The following is a 16,665-nucleotide window of genomic DNA, read 5'->3' as shown; positions in this document are numbered from 1 at the left end:
ACCCATATTATTCCATGAACACTGACTTGTATGCACTGAAATGCAAGAACATCTATTTATATACTGAATAAGCTACAAGAAATAGCACAGAATTACTTTTTATAGAAAATTGAGCATTTGTATGGATTGTGTACAATTTATACATATTTACAGTTGTCATTACTTTTTTGAGGGGAGGGGGGTTCTTCTTAATTCCAATGATAATTTTATATAATACTGTTAAATTCATAACCCAGTGAACCAATATGTATTTACCTACTGATTTAGCTATTTTACACAAATCTACCTCTGATAAAAACAGTTGACTTCGTATCATTTCCAATCTGTTTAAGATCCCCATATTATTGTTTTTGAAAATATTTAATGTATATAAAACACAAAGCTATGACCTTAATTCTCACAATTGTGGTAGTAAGTCATGCTGGTTATTAAGCAAGTCATCATGTGAAAGTGACAGATTTAAAAACATTTGTGGCAGTTGCTAAGCATCCAATCTTAAGTCAATAACTACCTGTACCAGCCTTGTACTTAATTCAATGTTTTTCATTAAATACGCCTTTAAGAGGAATTAGGGTTCATGATGGGCATATGCAATTATTCTATCATTACCTTTAAAGACCAAATTAACTATATTCCATTGATTTTACCTTTCTATTCGTAAGAATCCCATACTTCAAACTGCACTGAAAAAAATGGCAATATATTCTACACTAGTTGCTTTAAATTTTAACTTTATAGTTTTGAAGAGTGGCAAAAGACATAATTATCAACTAAATACACTCTTAATAATACTGGTATTTCTATGCATTGCAGTTGCTATTGTATAAATTGTATTATGTACTCAAACATAAGGTATATACAAATAAAATTATCAGCAATTTTGCCCAACTCATTTTTGTAACTAGTCTTATATAGTTCCTTATCCACTTTCACTGAATAAGCACCTTTTCAGAATATTGTTGCTTTCCCTAGCAGTATAGGCAATGGTTTTTTTTGATGTTAAAAAAGTAACATTTGCTTAAGATGCTAAGGGACAATATGTCCCATTTTGTAGAATGCTGTAGTATTTCCGTTATATTTGACTTTCATAGAATTATTTCTGCAGCTGATTCTTGATTCTGCTATGCTTAGGTTATACTATGCTGCAGTCACTGGACATAAAAAGGAAGATAAATGGATAGATATGATCCTGAAAACTCTGTAATTAAGCATAGTATTTCCTCTCTTCTTAATGCCATTTTGCCCTATTTTTCATGTCTTGCAGCAGTATATTAGTACGCACGATGATGCCGACAAGTATGCAATTTGGTACAGCTCACACTGCATTGAAGAACTGTTTTTTTATCATTTGGGATGTGCATAAAATGGTAATATGGTATCAGACTAGGAATATTTTTAAACAAAAGTTTATTATAACACTTATAAAAATCCAGTATTTACATTAGTCTTGATTTCCTGTCAGTCTGAATTTTAGAAAAAGTATACCTTTCATTTGTAAAGCTTTGACTAATTTACAATAGGCTGCATCTGAAATCATCAACTATAAAGGGTTTAATAAAAATCAGTAAACCAACTATTTTGTGAAGAGAAAAGAAATATCTTATTTCTTGAAGTTTCTGTGGTTGACCACTTCTTCATTAGTTACCTGCAGCATTGGCACCTTCCTGCCAAAGAAAAAGAAAGTATCTGAAGAAGTTTATCAGAAGCCTCATTGTATCACAGGAAAAAATTCAGCAAATGGCTAGAAAATGATGAGGCAAGGCCAGGCTTTTAAGTGTGCGAGTTGTACAAAGCCAACATAGAATTGTTAAAGGGTAATTATAAGAGTATTTAAAACTGAAGATTCTGGAGTTAAAGTCTTAATTTATATTAAACAGAATATCCCTCTAAGCAAAAAAAAAAAAAAAAATCCATGTCCACCATATTGAGGGTAATTACAGATTCAGTAACAGAATAATTTTACATTGTGCAGTGTTAGAATATATGCAACGAAAACACTCTTTGTAAGCTAGCTGAATTTGAATACCACATGATACTTCAATTCGCTAAATTCATATTGCTATATAGTGTTGACAAGACCAGTGAGGGGAAGAATTCTGTATGCAAAGTCTGCATAAATTTCACTTTCACACATAAAATTCAAGCCCAAGTTCTATAATACAAAATATGTTGTATCGAAGAACAGATATCCAACTGTCCTATTCTGAAGAGCCCGTTTTCAATTTTAGGTTTTAATATATAAGAATTGGTAAAATAAGATATTGTACCATTTCAAAAAGCTGCAACATACCATTTTAACTACCCATAGCAGGGATGGAACCCTTGCAAATCATTAATGGACACTTGGCTGGTTCATTTGCTCAGCAGGTCTATTGCTTGTCCATGGTGCATAAAGCTAGATTCCAGTAGGGAAAAGATAGGTTAAGCAGCTGAAGTTAAAAATAAATAAAAATATAATAGCAAAAAATGAAACCAACCAACAAATGAAAAATAGAATAATACCCAAACCCCCAAACAAAAACAAGAATTGTTAAATTTTCCAGTGCACAATTGTTAACTTGGTTCATTGCTATGTTAAACTAGATAATATAACCACTATACTGAAACAGTACACTGTCATATAGTATTAGTTCTTGTTTTTCGAATATTAAAAAAGGAAAAGTAAATAAGATCTTACCTAAAGTGGTTTAACTGAAGCTTAGAACTATTTTGCTCTAGAACCCTCAGCTCTCGTTGGCATCCTTAAAACTACTGTAGTTAAAGCTTTGGAGAAGTACAGCACAGCTTTTAAGACTGGCTGAACTTAATTGCCGTTCTCAAGAGTTCTTTTGCACTAGACCTGTGTCCCTGGAACAGTACCTCGCTGGGGATATTTCCTTTACTTGCCATGGAAGCAGCAGCATCTAAAAGATCTAAAAAGGTGTTTCTCTTTGCAGAGATATCCCTTAAGTTATCTAGTTATTAATCTGGTAATTTACAGAAAACATCTAACCAACATATTACATGTACAACAAACAAATTTATAGTATTTGTGGGACCTTCTACTACCCACTCCTTGCCTTAATTTACAATATATTTTAAATAAATCTATAATTACACAACATTTCCTTTAGAATTATTTTATTAAATCATAAATGTACAACAGCTTCTTAACTCTACACACGTACTTAAAAATTTTTTCAAAGGAAAACGTTATGTCTTATTACACCATGATCCTGGCTAATAGCTTTTCAAAACTTTAGAGAAATTTTTTTAAAAAAGGTTTCACATGTCACCTGAAACTTACAAATTTAACATTATCAAAGGAATGCTTCTACACTCTTACAAAGACCACTAAAAAGAAACAACAATGAAAAAGCTAAGAAACTGTCTCAAAGGCATTTTTACAATCCTTCCTCCACAGTAAGGTATGATATTAAATAATCCAATCCATTCACAAAATGGCTCTCTGCATCTGCTCTGGTGTCTTCTGCCATATCACTGCATATTTATGCATGACTGAGATAAGTGTTTCCTTAACAAAGTTATTTCGAAAACCTGAAGCTGTTCTGTTACCTCTGGGCTCATCCTCTCCTATTTATACAGTGAAGCCTGTTTCAACAGAAGTAAAGAGTAAAAAAATAGGTTATGAAGTTATCCCAATTTTTTTTTTAAAGGAAAGATAATATGACCCTAAAAAGCTTTTACCCCTGCAGCTAAAACTAAGAAAAACTGCAATTTTATATTAAATGTACACTCACCCATGAAAAGCTTACAGAAGTTCAATAACGACTCCTCCCTCCATATCCCCCACTTCCACCACTTCCACCAGGACCATAGTTTCCTGTGTTAGTAAAAACAGAAAACAATTAGTAACAGAACTTACCCCTAAATGATTTCTCATTATTTTGCCAAATTTCATTTAATTCTACGAGTATATTATATCTCTTATCGTTTTAATTAACCAAGGAAAACTTTAAAAATAACTGAATACATAAAGTATGTTCAGGACTGTCCAATTCAAATTATTTTCTACTGAATAAAGTTGTAGTTTATGGTGGCTGCTTAAATCTTAGGAACATTACTTCAGAAGATGGAGTTAACCTGTTGGCTTACATTAATAAAAAAGAGCAGCTTAGAAAAATACATCTATCTCACTTGTTCTGTTTTTGTTAATAAAATCAACGAAGTGATAAGAAATCAGAAAATACTTCTTGTTCAATGTTACCTCCACCATATGGTCCTCCCATGTTCCTACTTCCACCAAAATTTCCACTTTTCATTGGACCGTAGTTTGAAGGCTGTTGGTTATAATTTCCAAAGTCATTGTAATTCCCACCTCCATAATTGCCTGCATAAAAAAGTATTTTGTTCATTTCAAAGATAATTTTACTGTGAATACAAGAAGTGTAATCAAACATGATTTGGCATCATTTCAATACGACCTTGTATTATGATAACAGTAGTTATATTTTGTTTCCCCCAAAATAAGACCCGGAGATGGGTGTGTGCAACCCAAGAGGTAGCAAGCGCATACAAATACCAGCAACAGCATGGAAAGACATGGAGGGAGGGGGAGGAGAGAAGACGGGATCCGGACATGTTGCATGTCTGCCTGACTCACGGGAGGTTTGTATTGTGGCACCGGCAGCAAGCAGAGACATGGAGGAGGCAGGTGATCCTGACATCCCAAGCGGGTGGCTGCTTGCCGCAGGTAAACTGGGGGGACAGAGTGGAGCAAATTGCTCCATTCCCAAGTGCCCATAGGCAACCACTTTTCGCCCCAACAGAGACTCAAAGCTTCATGTGCTTACAAAGGGAACATTTTGAAACTGAGCTATTAGCTTCGTCTCCCTCTGGGTGAAAAATGTTTGGGCAGCTACCATCAGTCCTGCCCTCTCCATCCCATTGCCTGCAACCTCAATTGGGGCCTAGCTCTTGGCATGCCACCACAGCTGAGAAGTATCCCAGCAATAGCTGGGCCAGCAGACAGGCTGAGTGGAGGCTGGAGTATGCAGAGAGCTTGGCCTGTTGCAACTGTGGGCAAGCAGAATGGGACAGACAGGGTGAGGCCAGCGAAAACTGCGCTCCCACTCCCATTGGTCCCCATGCTCACTGCCTCCTGCATTAAAAAAAAAGACCTCTCCGAAAATAAGCCAGAGTGCTTATGTTCAAGTTCAAAACAAAATAAGACTAGGTCTTATTTTTGAGGAAAATATGGTACTATTAGTAGAATATATTTTACACATTTTAACATTTTTGCTACATGCTAACTTTGTTCTAGTATTTGAGGTTTACCTGTGTAAGATGAAAGAAGAAATATAAAATATAATTCTAAACATAATTTATGGACATTATTGGCCATTAACTCCAGTAATGTTTTGTGAAGTCATGCCAAGGTGTTTTCTGAAATTTAGGTATGATCAATACATATTTCTTAACTAGGTTAGGAAACTATTCTCAAATGTTTAAATAATCGTTACCTCCTCCATAGTTGTCATATCCACCTCCATAGCCCCCACCCTGGTTGCCGTACCCAGGTCCTCCTCCACCATATCCACCTCTTCCTCCTCCTCCATAACCAGGACTGCCTCCAAAATTGCCACCTGTTATAATATAAGACTTAGATAAATACACTTGTAATATAACTATCTACATAAAGTGAAATCATGTTAAGATAGCAATTACACAATCATAATACAGGGATCTCATTAACTATGAGACTATTTGGAACTTTTATTGGAAATTTCTAAATAAACAAAGTGGGTTTTTTTCTCTGGCGATAATTTATCACTGTGGGAAATAATTGCTTTTTAGTCCTGTTTTCAAATTAGAAAATAACTTCTGACCAAAATGTTTGACTGCAAGCCTAGCTTTGAACTGATACTTTTTTCCATATTTGAATTTTGCTTTCATCAAATCTATTGTTGACTGACATATTTTTACATTCATATCCCACTGGTGGTTAAAGAAGGCTGTCTTGATATCAAGAAATATTTATATCAATATTGTAATATTGTTTTTCATATATTGATTGAAGTAAGTTTATGTAAGCAGTGTCTATGCCTTCGTTGAATAATTCATTAATTATTGCTTGCTGGAATACTTGTAATATGTAATAGTATATTATATTATTACTATATAATATGACAATACTTGTAACATATTTTACATTAATTTGGGTACCTTCAAATGAGCCTTGACTTCTAGCACCTGGACCATTCCACGCAATTTTCTTGGCAACATTCTAAGTTGGTCACAGTTTGCTTTCTTCCTAGGGTTGACTATGAATGACTGGTCCAAAGTAATTGGCTGGCTTTATGCTTAGATCAGGACTATTAATTCATAGTCTTCTGGTTCCTAGCACGGTGCCTCAACTAAGCCAAACTAGACCTCAATCAGTATTTACACATATATAAAACTGAACAGAACTTAGAAGAATTATCAAATTATATTAGACAATACATGCATGACTTACAATAGATTTTAGACAAAGAACGACTAACATTATTACGAATATTCAAAACAGACATAAATCTAATTGGGAGTTCCAATACTTACATATTAATTAATTTTTAGATGAATCCACTAAATAATTTGTATTAATGATGCTATTTCATTATTTTTTAAAATTATTTCAATATCTCCAAAATAAAAATATTCAGTATACTAACCTCCTGGTCCCCCTCCATATCCATTGTATCCATCACCAAATCCACGACCACCTCCATAGCCATCTGTGGAAGAAACCATTTTGAAGTTAACTTCATTATGAGTCAGATTCTTATAAAACAACGGTCTGCTTGGCTGTCAGGATTTACTTTTAGCTGTTAATTTTATGAAGTCCTGGATCAAAAATATGCAATGGAAGATATTAGGAAGTCTTTATTGTATGAGTAATTTTCTGACTTACCAGATCCACCTCTGAAGTTGCTTCCTGGTCCTGGACCAAAGTTTCCACCACCTCCACGTGAATCTCCAAAGCCAAAATTACCTGTAAGTATTTTTTTTAAATTACCTCATATATTATTTTTAAAAATAACTAATTTAAATATAATGCAGTTCAAACATACCTCCCCTTCCACTCCTTGAGCTTTGAACTTCTTGCATTTCTTGCCTTGATAAAGCCTTTCTTACTTCTGCATTATGTCCATTGATTGTGTGGTATTTCTGTACTGTTAAAATATAAAATTTTAGACAAAGAATAAAAATCTCAACTAATTTCACAGAGTAGCAACCAAGCTTATTAGCAAAACAGAATTTAATTGTAATCAGAAGAGGTAATTCAACTGAATCACTGGTTACGTCAGGTTCAAAGATATTTTTTTTGAAATAATTGCATATGAAGGATGGGTGAATCTCATCATTTCATTTTCATACATCTATATGTTAATTTTAAAAGTATTATTCATCCAAACTTCAATAATTCTCATAAATAAGGTAGCAGGCAGTTTTGCTGCAGTCTGTAAATTTCAAGCATGCAGCCAATATTTCCTCCTAAATTTCAGAGCTTTACACATCAATTTGGATAGCCTCAGCAATTTTTAGAAGTACAGATAGTGCTCTGCTTGCGATAATTTGCCTAATGACCAAAGTTACAACTGCAATGAAAAGTAACTTAGTTTGTTTTCGAGTGTCAAACTCAATTTCATTGAGAGCCGCATCAGCATTATGGTTGCCCTTAAAGAGCGATTTGCATAAGACTATGGCGACTCATAGCAGCTAGGGGGGAGTGGCCAGATGGTCACAGCCGGGTTGCTGTGACTAAGTGGGCGTGGCCAGCTCGACACCACTCTCTGGGTGAGCTGACTTAGGACAGCTAGGTTGAGATGAAACATGTCACACTAGCTCGTGACTAGCTCGACATGTGGACAATTTGGTGCCCCAGAAGCCTCGCCAAACTGCTGGCAACTAAAAACACGTGCGCGCACACACACTGCACTCTTAAGTTTGGGGATTTTTAACCAGAGGAAGGAAAGGGCCTTTTTCCAAGCCCAGGCATAATTGGCAGTTTTCAAACTCAGATGTGGCTAAGTCTCCAAGCTTGAAATTTGTGTGTGGTATGTGTGTGCTCGCATGTGCACATCATGCCAAAGTAGACAGCCTTCTCCCAGTCCCAAATATCTTTGGTTCTTCCTGTCCCATGCCCTTTCTCAGAAAAGCAAGAGTGGGAGGATGCTGCTGCTATGTGTAGAAGTGTAGAGGAAGAACTTTGCAGGAAGCAGTTTCCTGAGTCCAACTTCTGCCTTGGCAGATCTCTGGAGAACAAGAGGTGGCAGGGGAACAGTGCACAAGGGAGGCTTCTCAAAAGGGAATCCCCATTTCCAATTGTTGTGGTAAGGATGCTGGCTTGTTGGGGCAGCTTTGCCTCATACAACACCCCCACCATCTGATCTGTCAAGGCAGAAGTTTGATTTGGAAGCTTCCTGCAAACTTTCTTCTTTGTGCTTCCACATACAGCGCCGTCCTCCACCTCCTGGGGGGGATCAGGCAAGGCTGGGAGGGGGGATCTGGCAGTGTCCAGCGAAGAAAGGCGAGACCAGGGAGGGCGAGTGCCAAAGCCCCATGCACCAGGAGCCTTGCTGTCCCTTGCTGATCCCAGTCTGGCCCTCAAGCTCCCGGGCCACCAGGATCCCGCAGCCCAGCCCCGCTTTCCCGAGCACTTACCTCTTCCTCAAGGTGGTTGCTGCTGTGCTCACTCTCTTTGAACAGGTTGCTCATGCTGGGTGCAGGAGGGCAAACTGCATGGGTCAGAGGGAGGCCCACTTCCTCTCCATGTGATGAGACCCAGCTTTGTAAGCAAAGCATCCTCAGCGCTAGGATGGGAGACCACCAGGAGGGGGGACAAGGGGATGAGGACTTCCCTCAGATCCTCCCTCCTATTCATTCCAATTTCCCTCCCTCCTTCTCATTCCCATCTCTCAAGAGTTTTGACCCATTTTACGACTTTTCTTGTGAGTTGTTAAATGAATCAATTTAGTCGTTAAGTTAGTAAATTAATCTGGGTTTCCCACTCATTTTGCTGGACTGATCACAAAAGGTGATCACATGACCTGGGTCACTCCAACATCAGTCAATTGCCAAGCATCCAAATTTTGATCATATGACCATGGGAATGCTCCAACAATTGTTAAGTATGAAACATGGTCATGGCATTTTTTTCAGTACCATTACTATTTTGAACAGTGACTAAACAAATGGCTCTAGGACTACCTGTTATTTATCACAGCTACGCTATCCCAGAATTATATGATCATGATTTGTAACTTTCCCAGGAGACAAGCAAAGACAATGGGAAAAGCCAGATTTGCTTAATAACCAAATGGTTCATTTAACAATTGTGATTCACTTGTAACTATGTCAAAAAAAGTAATAAAATGGAGCAAAAGTCACTTAACAAATACTTTCCTTAAGCTACAAAATTTTTGGGTTCAATCCTACCTGACTATCCAGAATGCCTGAAGTATCTTAATATTGGCCTAAAGTCACAAGCCAGTTTTCTATACTCTTTCCTGCTCTAAAGCAGGAATTTTATTTTTAACATCACTGTTCAGCAAAGATTTGTCAAAAAATTATCAAGTCTGGTATCACCCCATCAATTCTCCAAATACTAAAGTATAGCCACTTTACTGAAACATTCTTATTGAATGCTAACCAATTCAAAGTATTTATTACTTGCCTTTGATTTTGCATTTCCTAAATTTGCAAGTAGCAAGGTAACAAACTTGCTTTCAAACTAACTAAAAATAACTAGTAACTGTAGCACAAATGACTTTATTAATAAAACCCAATCTGGCAATGGCTACAATTCACACACACACAATTTAACTACAATCTCTAACATCTCACTCACATACCTATTTCTGGATACTTACACACAATTTTATCCACAGGATCATGGTCATCAAAAGTTACAAATCCAAAGCCTCTCTTTTTGCCAGATTGTCTGTCTGTAATTATTTCAATTGTATCAATTTTTCCATATTCTGAAAAGTAGTCTCTGAGGTGATGTTCTTCAGTGTCTTCTTTAATTCCACCAACAAATAATTTTTTTACAGTAACATGAGCTCCAGGCTTGCCAGATTCCTTGAAAAAATAGTATATTGAAACTTAAAGAAAACCTGACTATGCTAAGGTAATGGCGGACATCATCTTTCTCCCTGGGGACAATTAATAGTGATATAAATTAAGGGGTTCTGGTATTGGGTAAAGGAGAGAAATTTGAAACTGATTTATTCCATGGACTTCTGCAAATCAGGGGTTTCATTGGTAAGGATTTGAAAAACATTTTTTTTCATTCCAATCATATTGAAAATGTTTCAATCTCAAAGCAGCCTTGTTTCAAGATCAGGACAGCTCTCATTGTATTTTAAAAATGCACACTAAAATAATTCTGGTCATTAATTGCCCTCACTGCTCCAAAATACTACTAAATTTCTTCCTATTATAATGAATTCGTATCTTTGGTCTCCATTACTGTTTTAATACTAATTATTTTTATTAATTTATTGAATATTGTAACCTTTAAATTATTTTCATTTTTCTACCTATTGGATGTGATGATATGCAGATCCCTGACTATTATTTTCTTATGAAGTATATTATCTACAATTTGGAATCTAGCAACATCTGAAAAGCTTAAAATGCTGCCCCATTTATTATAAATGTTTTAAAACCTCTGCCTTTATAAAAGGATAGAAAAGCATTTTGTAATGCTGCTCCACATTTCAAAACTTACCTCTCTGGCTACAGCCCTTTTTGGTTCAACTACTCTTCCATCAATTGAATGAGGCCTGGCAGCCATTGCTGCATCAACTTCAGCCATAGATGAAAATGTTACAAAACCAAATCCTCGTGAACGTTTGCTTGCAGGATCTCTCATTACCTATAAGATGACAAATTTAAAACAATCTCAAGTTATTGAAGTACTATTGCCAGGCATTCCCAACATTTATACTTTTTATCATTAATAAAATCTTCCACAATTTTTAAAAATGAAAAATAATTGATTCACCTTCAATAATATTCTTTAAAGTATTTTAAATGGAAAATTCAGCAATGTATACATTATCTACCTTTGATTATTTGAAATAGGTATTTTGTGTACACTTACAATTCACTATTGATATGTGCACTTTAAACTACATTCTCAATACATTTACTTTGAAATATATATTAAAGCCTAAATTTAATTAAACAAGTTATAGGAGCAAAAGCATCAGCTACATTAATATGTAACAGTAAATTTAATAACTGTGGTAAAGGCCTACATGAATGTTGAGTATAAGCATGGTTTTCAAGAGAAATCCAATGCCTTTGTGGCTCAAAATATCACATATTCTTAAAACAGTGGTCATCAACTGGTGGTCTGCAGAAAAAATTATTTGCATTTTTTATATTGCATTAAATCGTGATGGCTAACCTTTTTGCCATTGTGTGCCAAAAGTGGAGCGAGTGCTGTGCGTCCACACCCATAATTCTAGGCACCCTCACCCCGCTTTTGGCACGGTGGACCGGTTTTTTGCCCTCCCCAGGCTCCTAGAAAGCGGGTCTAGAGCCTGGGGAGGGGGGAAATGGTCTTCCCCACCCTCCTGGAGGCCGAAAACAGTCTGTTTCCTGACATTTTTTAGAAAAATACTATCTAGTGCCCAGCTCACATGCCCATCGATATGGCTCCGCAGGCCACCTATGGCACATGTGCCATAGATTCGCTATCATGGCACTAAATACTCTTTATCTTTCTAAAAAATGTATATTAGTGGTCCATGGGATTTAAAATTATGAATTTAATAGTCCCTGGGATCCAAAAGTTTGATGACCCCTGTTCTTAAAGATAACAAAGCATATATACTTGGGATCCAGCTTGATTTCACTTGGAAATTGGGTTCTGCCCTGCCTTAGGCAGGAAAAACCAACTAGGATGGGGGTGTGAATTTGATTTCTTTGAGGGCCGCATCAGGGTTTTTTAACCTTTATGTCATTTGTGTCAGGCCTATGGCAGCCCAAGCGCTCTGCCTATGGCAGCCCAAGCGCTCTGCCAGTGAAAATGGGACCCGTGAGCTGTTTTCAGTTGTGATGGCTTCTTGCAACTGTCTGCCAGCGAAAGCGGAGCTCAATTTTCAGCTGCGACAGCCTCATGCTGCCCCCGTTTCCGTTGGCAGAGGCCCCGCAGGCTGGTGCTTCACTGTTGCCAGGGTGGCCCCACAGGGTAGATCTAATCACACTGCGGGCCGAGTCCGGCCCATTGGCCTTGAGTTAGACCCCCCTGAACTATTATGACCTTGGGCCAGTCACTATCTAGCAAAATTTATCTTACAGGTCTGTGTTGTGGGGAAAGTATTAAGTATGCTTGATGCCTTGAGTTACTCATAAAAAATCAATCAATAAAATATATTTCCTTAACCCTATACTGTACTATCACTGTACTATCATAGCCTTGACATATCTACCATATTTTTGGACTATAAAACGCACTTACCTTTTGGGGAGGAAAACAAGAAAGAAAAGTTCTGCCTATGCCTCTCAACAACTTGCCTCCTTGCGGATCGCCATTGCCCATCGCCATCTCTCCGTATCCTATTTTCAGCCCGTTCCAGGCGGCAGGGATTCCCACCGACTGGAATGGGTTGAAAACGGGGCGCACGGAGCCTGGAACAGCCAATTTGCGGTATTCTGGGAGGCAGATCCAACCACCAATCAGCTGCTCATGCTGAATCAGGCTGTGCTGAAGCTGACCAGGCTGTTTGCTGCAAGGAAGCAAATTGTTGGGAGGCAGAAGCCGGATGGGGATGGTGGGGGGCATAGGCTTGGCAACATTTGCTGTATAAAGCGTAGGCATTTCCACCCATTTGGGGGAGAGGGCGCGACATACACTGAAAAATACGGTATATCGTTTACACCTCAAGAACTTAACATTTTTAAAATTCTAAATCAAAATGTTGTACCATTCAGTAACTCAGTATTATTTTGATTAACAAGTCACATTTCTTCAGAAGAATAGAATTAAATCTGGGGCATACTATGTAGCATTGTGTGTGCTTTACCATCAGCATATAATCCGAAAATATTAAGAGGTATTTTTATTGATTTAGCTTAATGTGGACACACTCCAAAGAAATCATGATTTGTAAACCACTTTATGGGATTACAATATTAAAATAAAAGCGAATCATTATTTTAGCTTACCATCCTCTTCCTTTTCAAAACTTGGCAGAAATAAAAATTGTTATTTATGAACCACAGGATTAGACAATCTAAATCAAGTAGTCAAAAAAATTTAACCACACATAAACAAAACTTACCACACAATCTGTTAATTTTCCCCATTGCTCATAGTAGCTTCTCAAACTTTCTTCTGTTGTTTCAAAGCTTAAGCCGCCAATGAATAGTTTGCGGAACTGCTCCTTTTCCCTCTGATTAAAACAAAAAAACTTAAGTTTACACCTTTTACAACATTGGCTTTTTAAAACAAAGTTGAGCAATATAGCTCAACTATAGGATAATCTAAACCATGTATAATATACCTTACATTTTATGAAAAATTTATAGTAAAATTAATTTCCAAAAATTGTAATTCCTACATATTTATGTTTGGTATGGATTTGGGTTTTGCTACAGTTTTGCTGTATTTTAAATATAAAAGTTGATAGCGTGAAAGAACCTACACTCGTTTTACAATATAGAATTGAATGAGGTAATTTATAGAATAAAATATCTGCTATCACTTAACTGAAATAAAAATGAATTGCAAGATGCCATCATTATTAATATACCAAGTCACCTTTCCAAAACATGTAACTAATTTGAAGAGGAAATTTTGCTTCCTTTGTTTAAATTGTAATTTTATTTATTCACACAAATACATTAATTCAAATGTATTGAGGTTTCTAAAGATTTGATGGAGAAATGTTGGTCTTTATTGTTATAGATATTTCAACAGAAATTTGTGAGTAGGCCCTTCTGACTAAAGAAAGTTTCAAAATAACAATGTAAATCACCAGTTAAGTAAAAAAAGTCACATTTTCAAAGGATAAAATTTTAAGTTGCATTACTATTTAAAATCTAAAGCATTTGCTTAGAGATGTAATAAGATGATGATGTGGAGAACTGGTTAGTCCCCCAGTTGAGAAAATGAATGATAAGTAATCAAATAAAAGCCAATATAATTCTATTGTTTTAAAACAGATATTCTATGCAGGCCTTTTGAGCCATACTGTTTTTGCACCTTGTCATTAATTCTAACAGAACAGGGATTCAAAGGAACTTGGTCTATTGCAGAAATCTATCCATTATTCTCTAATCAACCAAGATGTCATACTAGAAACTTTTGAATGGAAATTTTGTCCTGTACATATCTAACATTTCAAAAATAAGAAATTTTCCCATGTCACAAAGTTAGCATATATTATGCTTATATCAAAATGGTTGTTATAGCAATGTTTCCAACAAATATAGAAAAAACTCAATAAAGCTTATGTTTTAATAAGCATTGTTAGTTAAAATTCAGAAATCTGTAGTACTTTGTCTATCATCATAGACAACTTTTCCATTCAATGTTCCATTGGCCATCCTTAAGTTAGTCCATTCATAAACCTATGAAAACCTGACTCCCCCCCAAAAAATTGTACCAAAATTTCCATACCTAATATAGACATTACAAATCTAATTTCTAACCGAACCATAAATAATTATAGCAGTTGATTTGCATAATTTTCTAGACTAAAACAGATACGTAAATTTATATGCAACCTCCTGCAAAAGCAGACATTAAAATATATGATGGAAAATTTTCAGATAGCGATTTATCCGGCTACAGCCTTAGAGTGTGATTCTGAAACGACAAGAAACCATTTGAAAAAGTTGGGTTCACCTCTGAAGCGGTTAACATTGAGACCTGCCGAGTCTCCGCCTCCCAACCGAAGATGGCTCCGCCATGTGACGGTTCCGAAAAACCGAGTTCCTCAGCGGACTATAAGAGAAAATGGCGCCGACGAACACCGAGGGAGGGAGGAGACTCGTTCCCAGGAGTACTTTATTCCCGTCTGCGCATGCGTTCTGCCCTCCCTTTGTAGTACTGTATTAAAGAGGTATCGAAGTTGCGCTTTCGCCCTAGGCATTCATTTAGGACTTTTAAGTCCGTTGCTCTCCTGTCATCGTCGGTAGAGCGAAATATTACTGAACGGATTTAAGGAGACGAATTCGCCACAATTGTCCCCTCCCCTTTTCTCAACGGCCGCCGGCCCTTCCAGAACCTTCCTCTCCATTAACGTCTTCCTTGTAAGACACCAAGTCCCGCCAATTGCGCCACCAAGTGTTCCAACGAACAAGTTATGCGTCATCTCTAGATCCTACGCTAATGGCGTATTGTGCCGCATTTTAGTATCTTAACAGGCACCAACGCGCCATCCAGATAGCCGTTTCCGCAACAACCCTACGAACTTTTATTTCCACATTGTATCAGCTACACATTTCGCGCAAATGCCGTTTCAGAATACGACTCCATCACTAATGGCGGCCTTAACTCCTGCGTATTTAAATATTCACAGAACTCTATCCTATTTTAGGGTTATAACCACGTGAAACATTGTGGTGTATAGAATTTTAAGTAAATACTTGTAAATTATTCGTCAGACTTATAGTTACACTGGAAACAATGATGTAATTAAGCAGATATAAATTACTCCAGTGTATTGTGTATTTATTTATATACTATACAAATGTGTATTATAATTAAATATAGTATCAAAACTGCATTAATAAAAATCGTCTAGTCATCAAGAGTTTTTTTAGTGTACGGATGCAACCGGCTGCTTTCGAGCACGGCCGAAAAATCAGAGAAAAGCAATTATTATTCATCATCTGGATCCTTTTCGATAATTCCCGTAAAACCCAAAAGCAACAAAAGCAGATCGCCAAATTTCCCCCCCGTAAATTGCCTCAGAAGGTCGGCGAACAATAATCGCGCCAAAATGTTACGGATCATGAAGACTCCATTTTTCCCTTTAACCTACCATCTTATTTGCTAGATCGAGAATAAATGTATAAATGAGTATTCTTTTTGGACATTTAAATATACTACAGGGAAAAATGCCGCCTGTGCATTGTTTCCGTGTTTTGCATTTTATTGTATCTGCCGGCCAGATAAGCGCCTGAGGGAAACATTAAAGCCAACGTGCAACAGGCCGCCATTAAACACTCATGGCTTCGCCTGCCTCCCTCCACAATCTTCCGCGCCGCTTTTAAAAGCGTTGAGAATCAAATTTAGCCCCCCCTCCTTCGCCCCTCGCCCGCCATTTTCTCTTCCTCCTGGCTTTGGAAGACTTACCCGCCCACTGCCCGCGAAAGAACCCGTTAAGGACACAATGAATGTGGGGGGGGGGGGGTAGAGAAGTCGGCCATTACTAAACCACGCCGTCCGTTACCTCACTCACCCAATCGCTCTCCCGATCTCCGCGAGGCATTTCGGCCGGCGATTAATAAAAAGAAATAAAGGAGCACGCGAATTTTTTTCTCTTCTGGCCGTTGCAGCTGCTGAAGCGACCCTACCGGTTCGCCTCTGTCCGACGGTCTCCTCGGTTGGGCGCGGCGTACGCAACGGCGGCGGCAAGAAGAGTGCGCGAAGCGTCCAACGACTCTGCTGGCGACGCAATGAAGGGCGGGAACGAAAGAGGGTGGCGTTTGCTGCGC

At 37.4% G+C, this 16,665-nt stretch overlaps 1 protein-coding gene across 3 annotated transcripts; it reads right to left on the bottom strand.

The window, feature by feature from the left end:
* Positions 1 to 1,390: 1,390 nt before the first annotated feature.
* HNRNPA2B1 (heterogeneous nuclear ribonucleoprotein A2/B1) lies at positions 1,391 to 16,628 on the bottom strand. 3 transcript variants are annotated; one of them, XM_081933400.1, is made up of 13 exons: positions 16,401 to 16,628; positions 13,281 to 13,391; positions 10,718 to 10,864; positions 9,855 to 10,065; positions 7,053 to 7,154; positions 6,893 to 6,973; positions 6,654 to 6,716; positions 5,463 to 5,585; positions 4,208 to 4,330; positions 3,741 to 3,823; positions 2,678 to 3,591; positions 2,291 to 2,395; positions 1,391 to 1,664 (listed from the first exon to the last, which is right to left on the bottom strand). In XM_081933400.1, the coding sequence occupies exons 1-10, from the start codon at positions 16,437 to 16,439 to the stop codon at positions 3,762 to 3,764; spliced, it is 1,062 nt and encodes a 353-aa protein (XP_081789526.1). In that variant the 5' UTR covers positions 16,440 to 16,628; the 3' UTR covers positions 1,391 to 1,664; positions 2,291 to 2,395; positions 2,678 to 3,591; positions 3,741 to 3,761. The 3 variants fall into 3 exon arrangements, with proteins under 3 accessions (XP_081789526.1, XP_081789527.1, XP_081789528.1); XM_081933401.1 differs by having other exon boundaries at positions 16,410 to 16,627; XM_081933402.1 differs by lacking the exon at positions 16,401 to 16,628 and adding an exon at positions 14,849 to 14,992.
* Positions 16,629 to 16,665: the final 37 nt, after the last annotated feature.

The sequence above is a fragment of the Natrix helvetica genome, assembly GCF_964273705.1.
Source record: "Natrix helvetica genome assembly, chromosome: Z".
In the NCBI taxonomy this organism is placed as follows: Eukaryota; Metazoa; Chordata; class Lepidosauria; order Squamata; family Natricidae; genus Natrix; species Natrix helvetica.
Note: the sequence above shows the minus strand (reverse complement) of the source record. Positions and strands in the feature narration are given on the sequence as shown.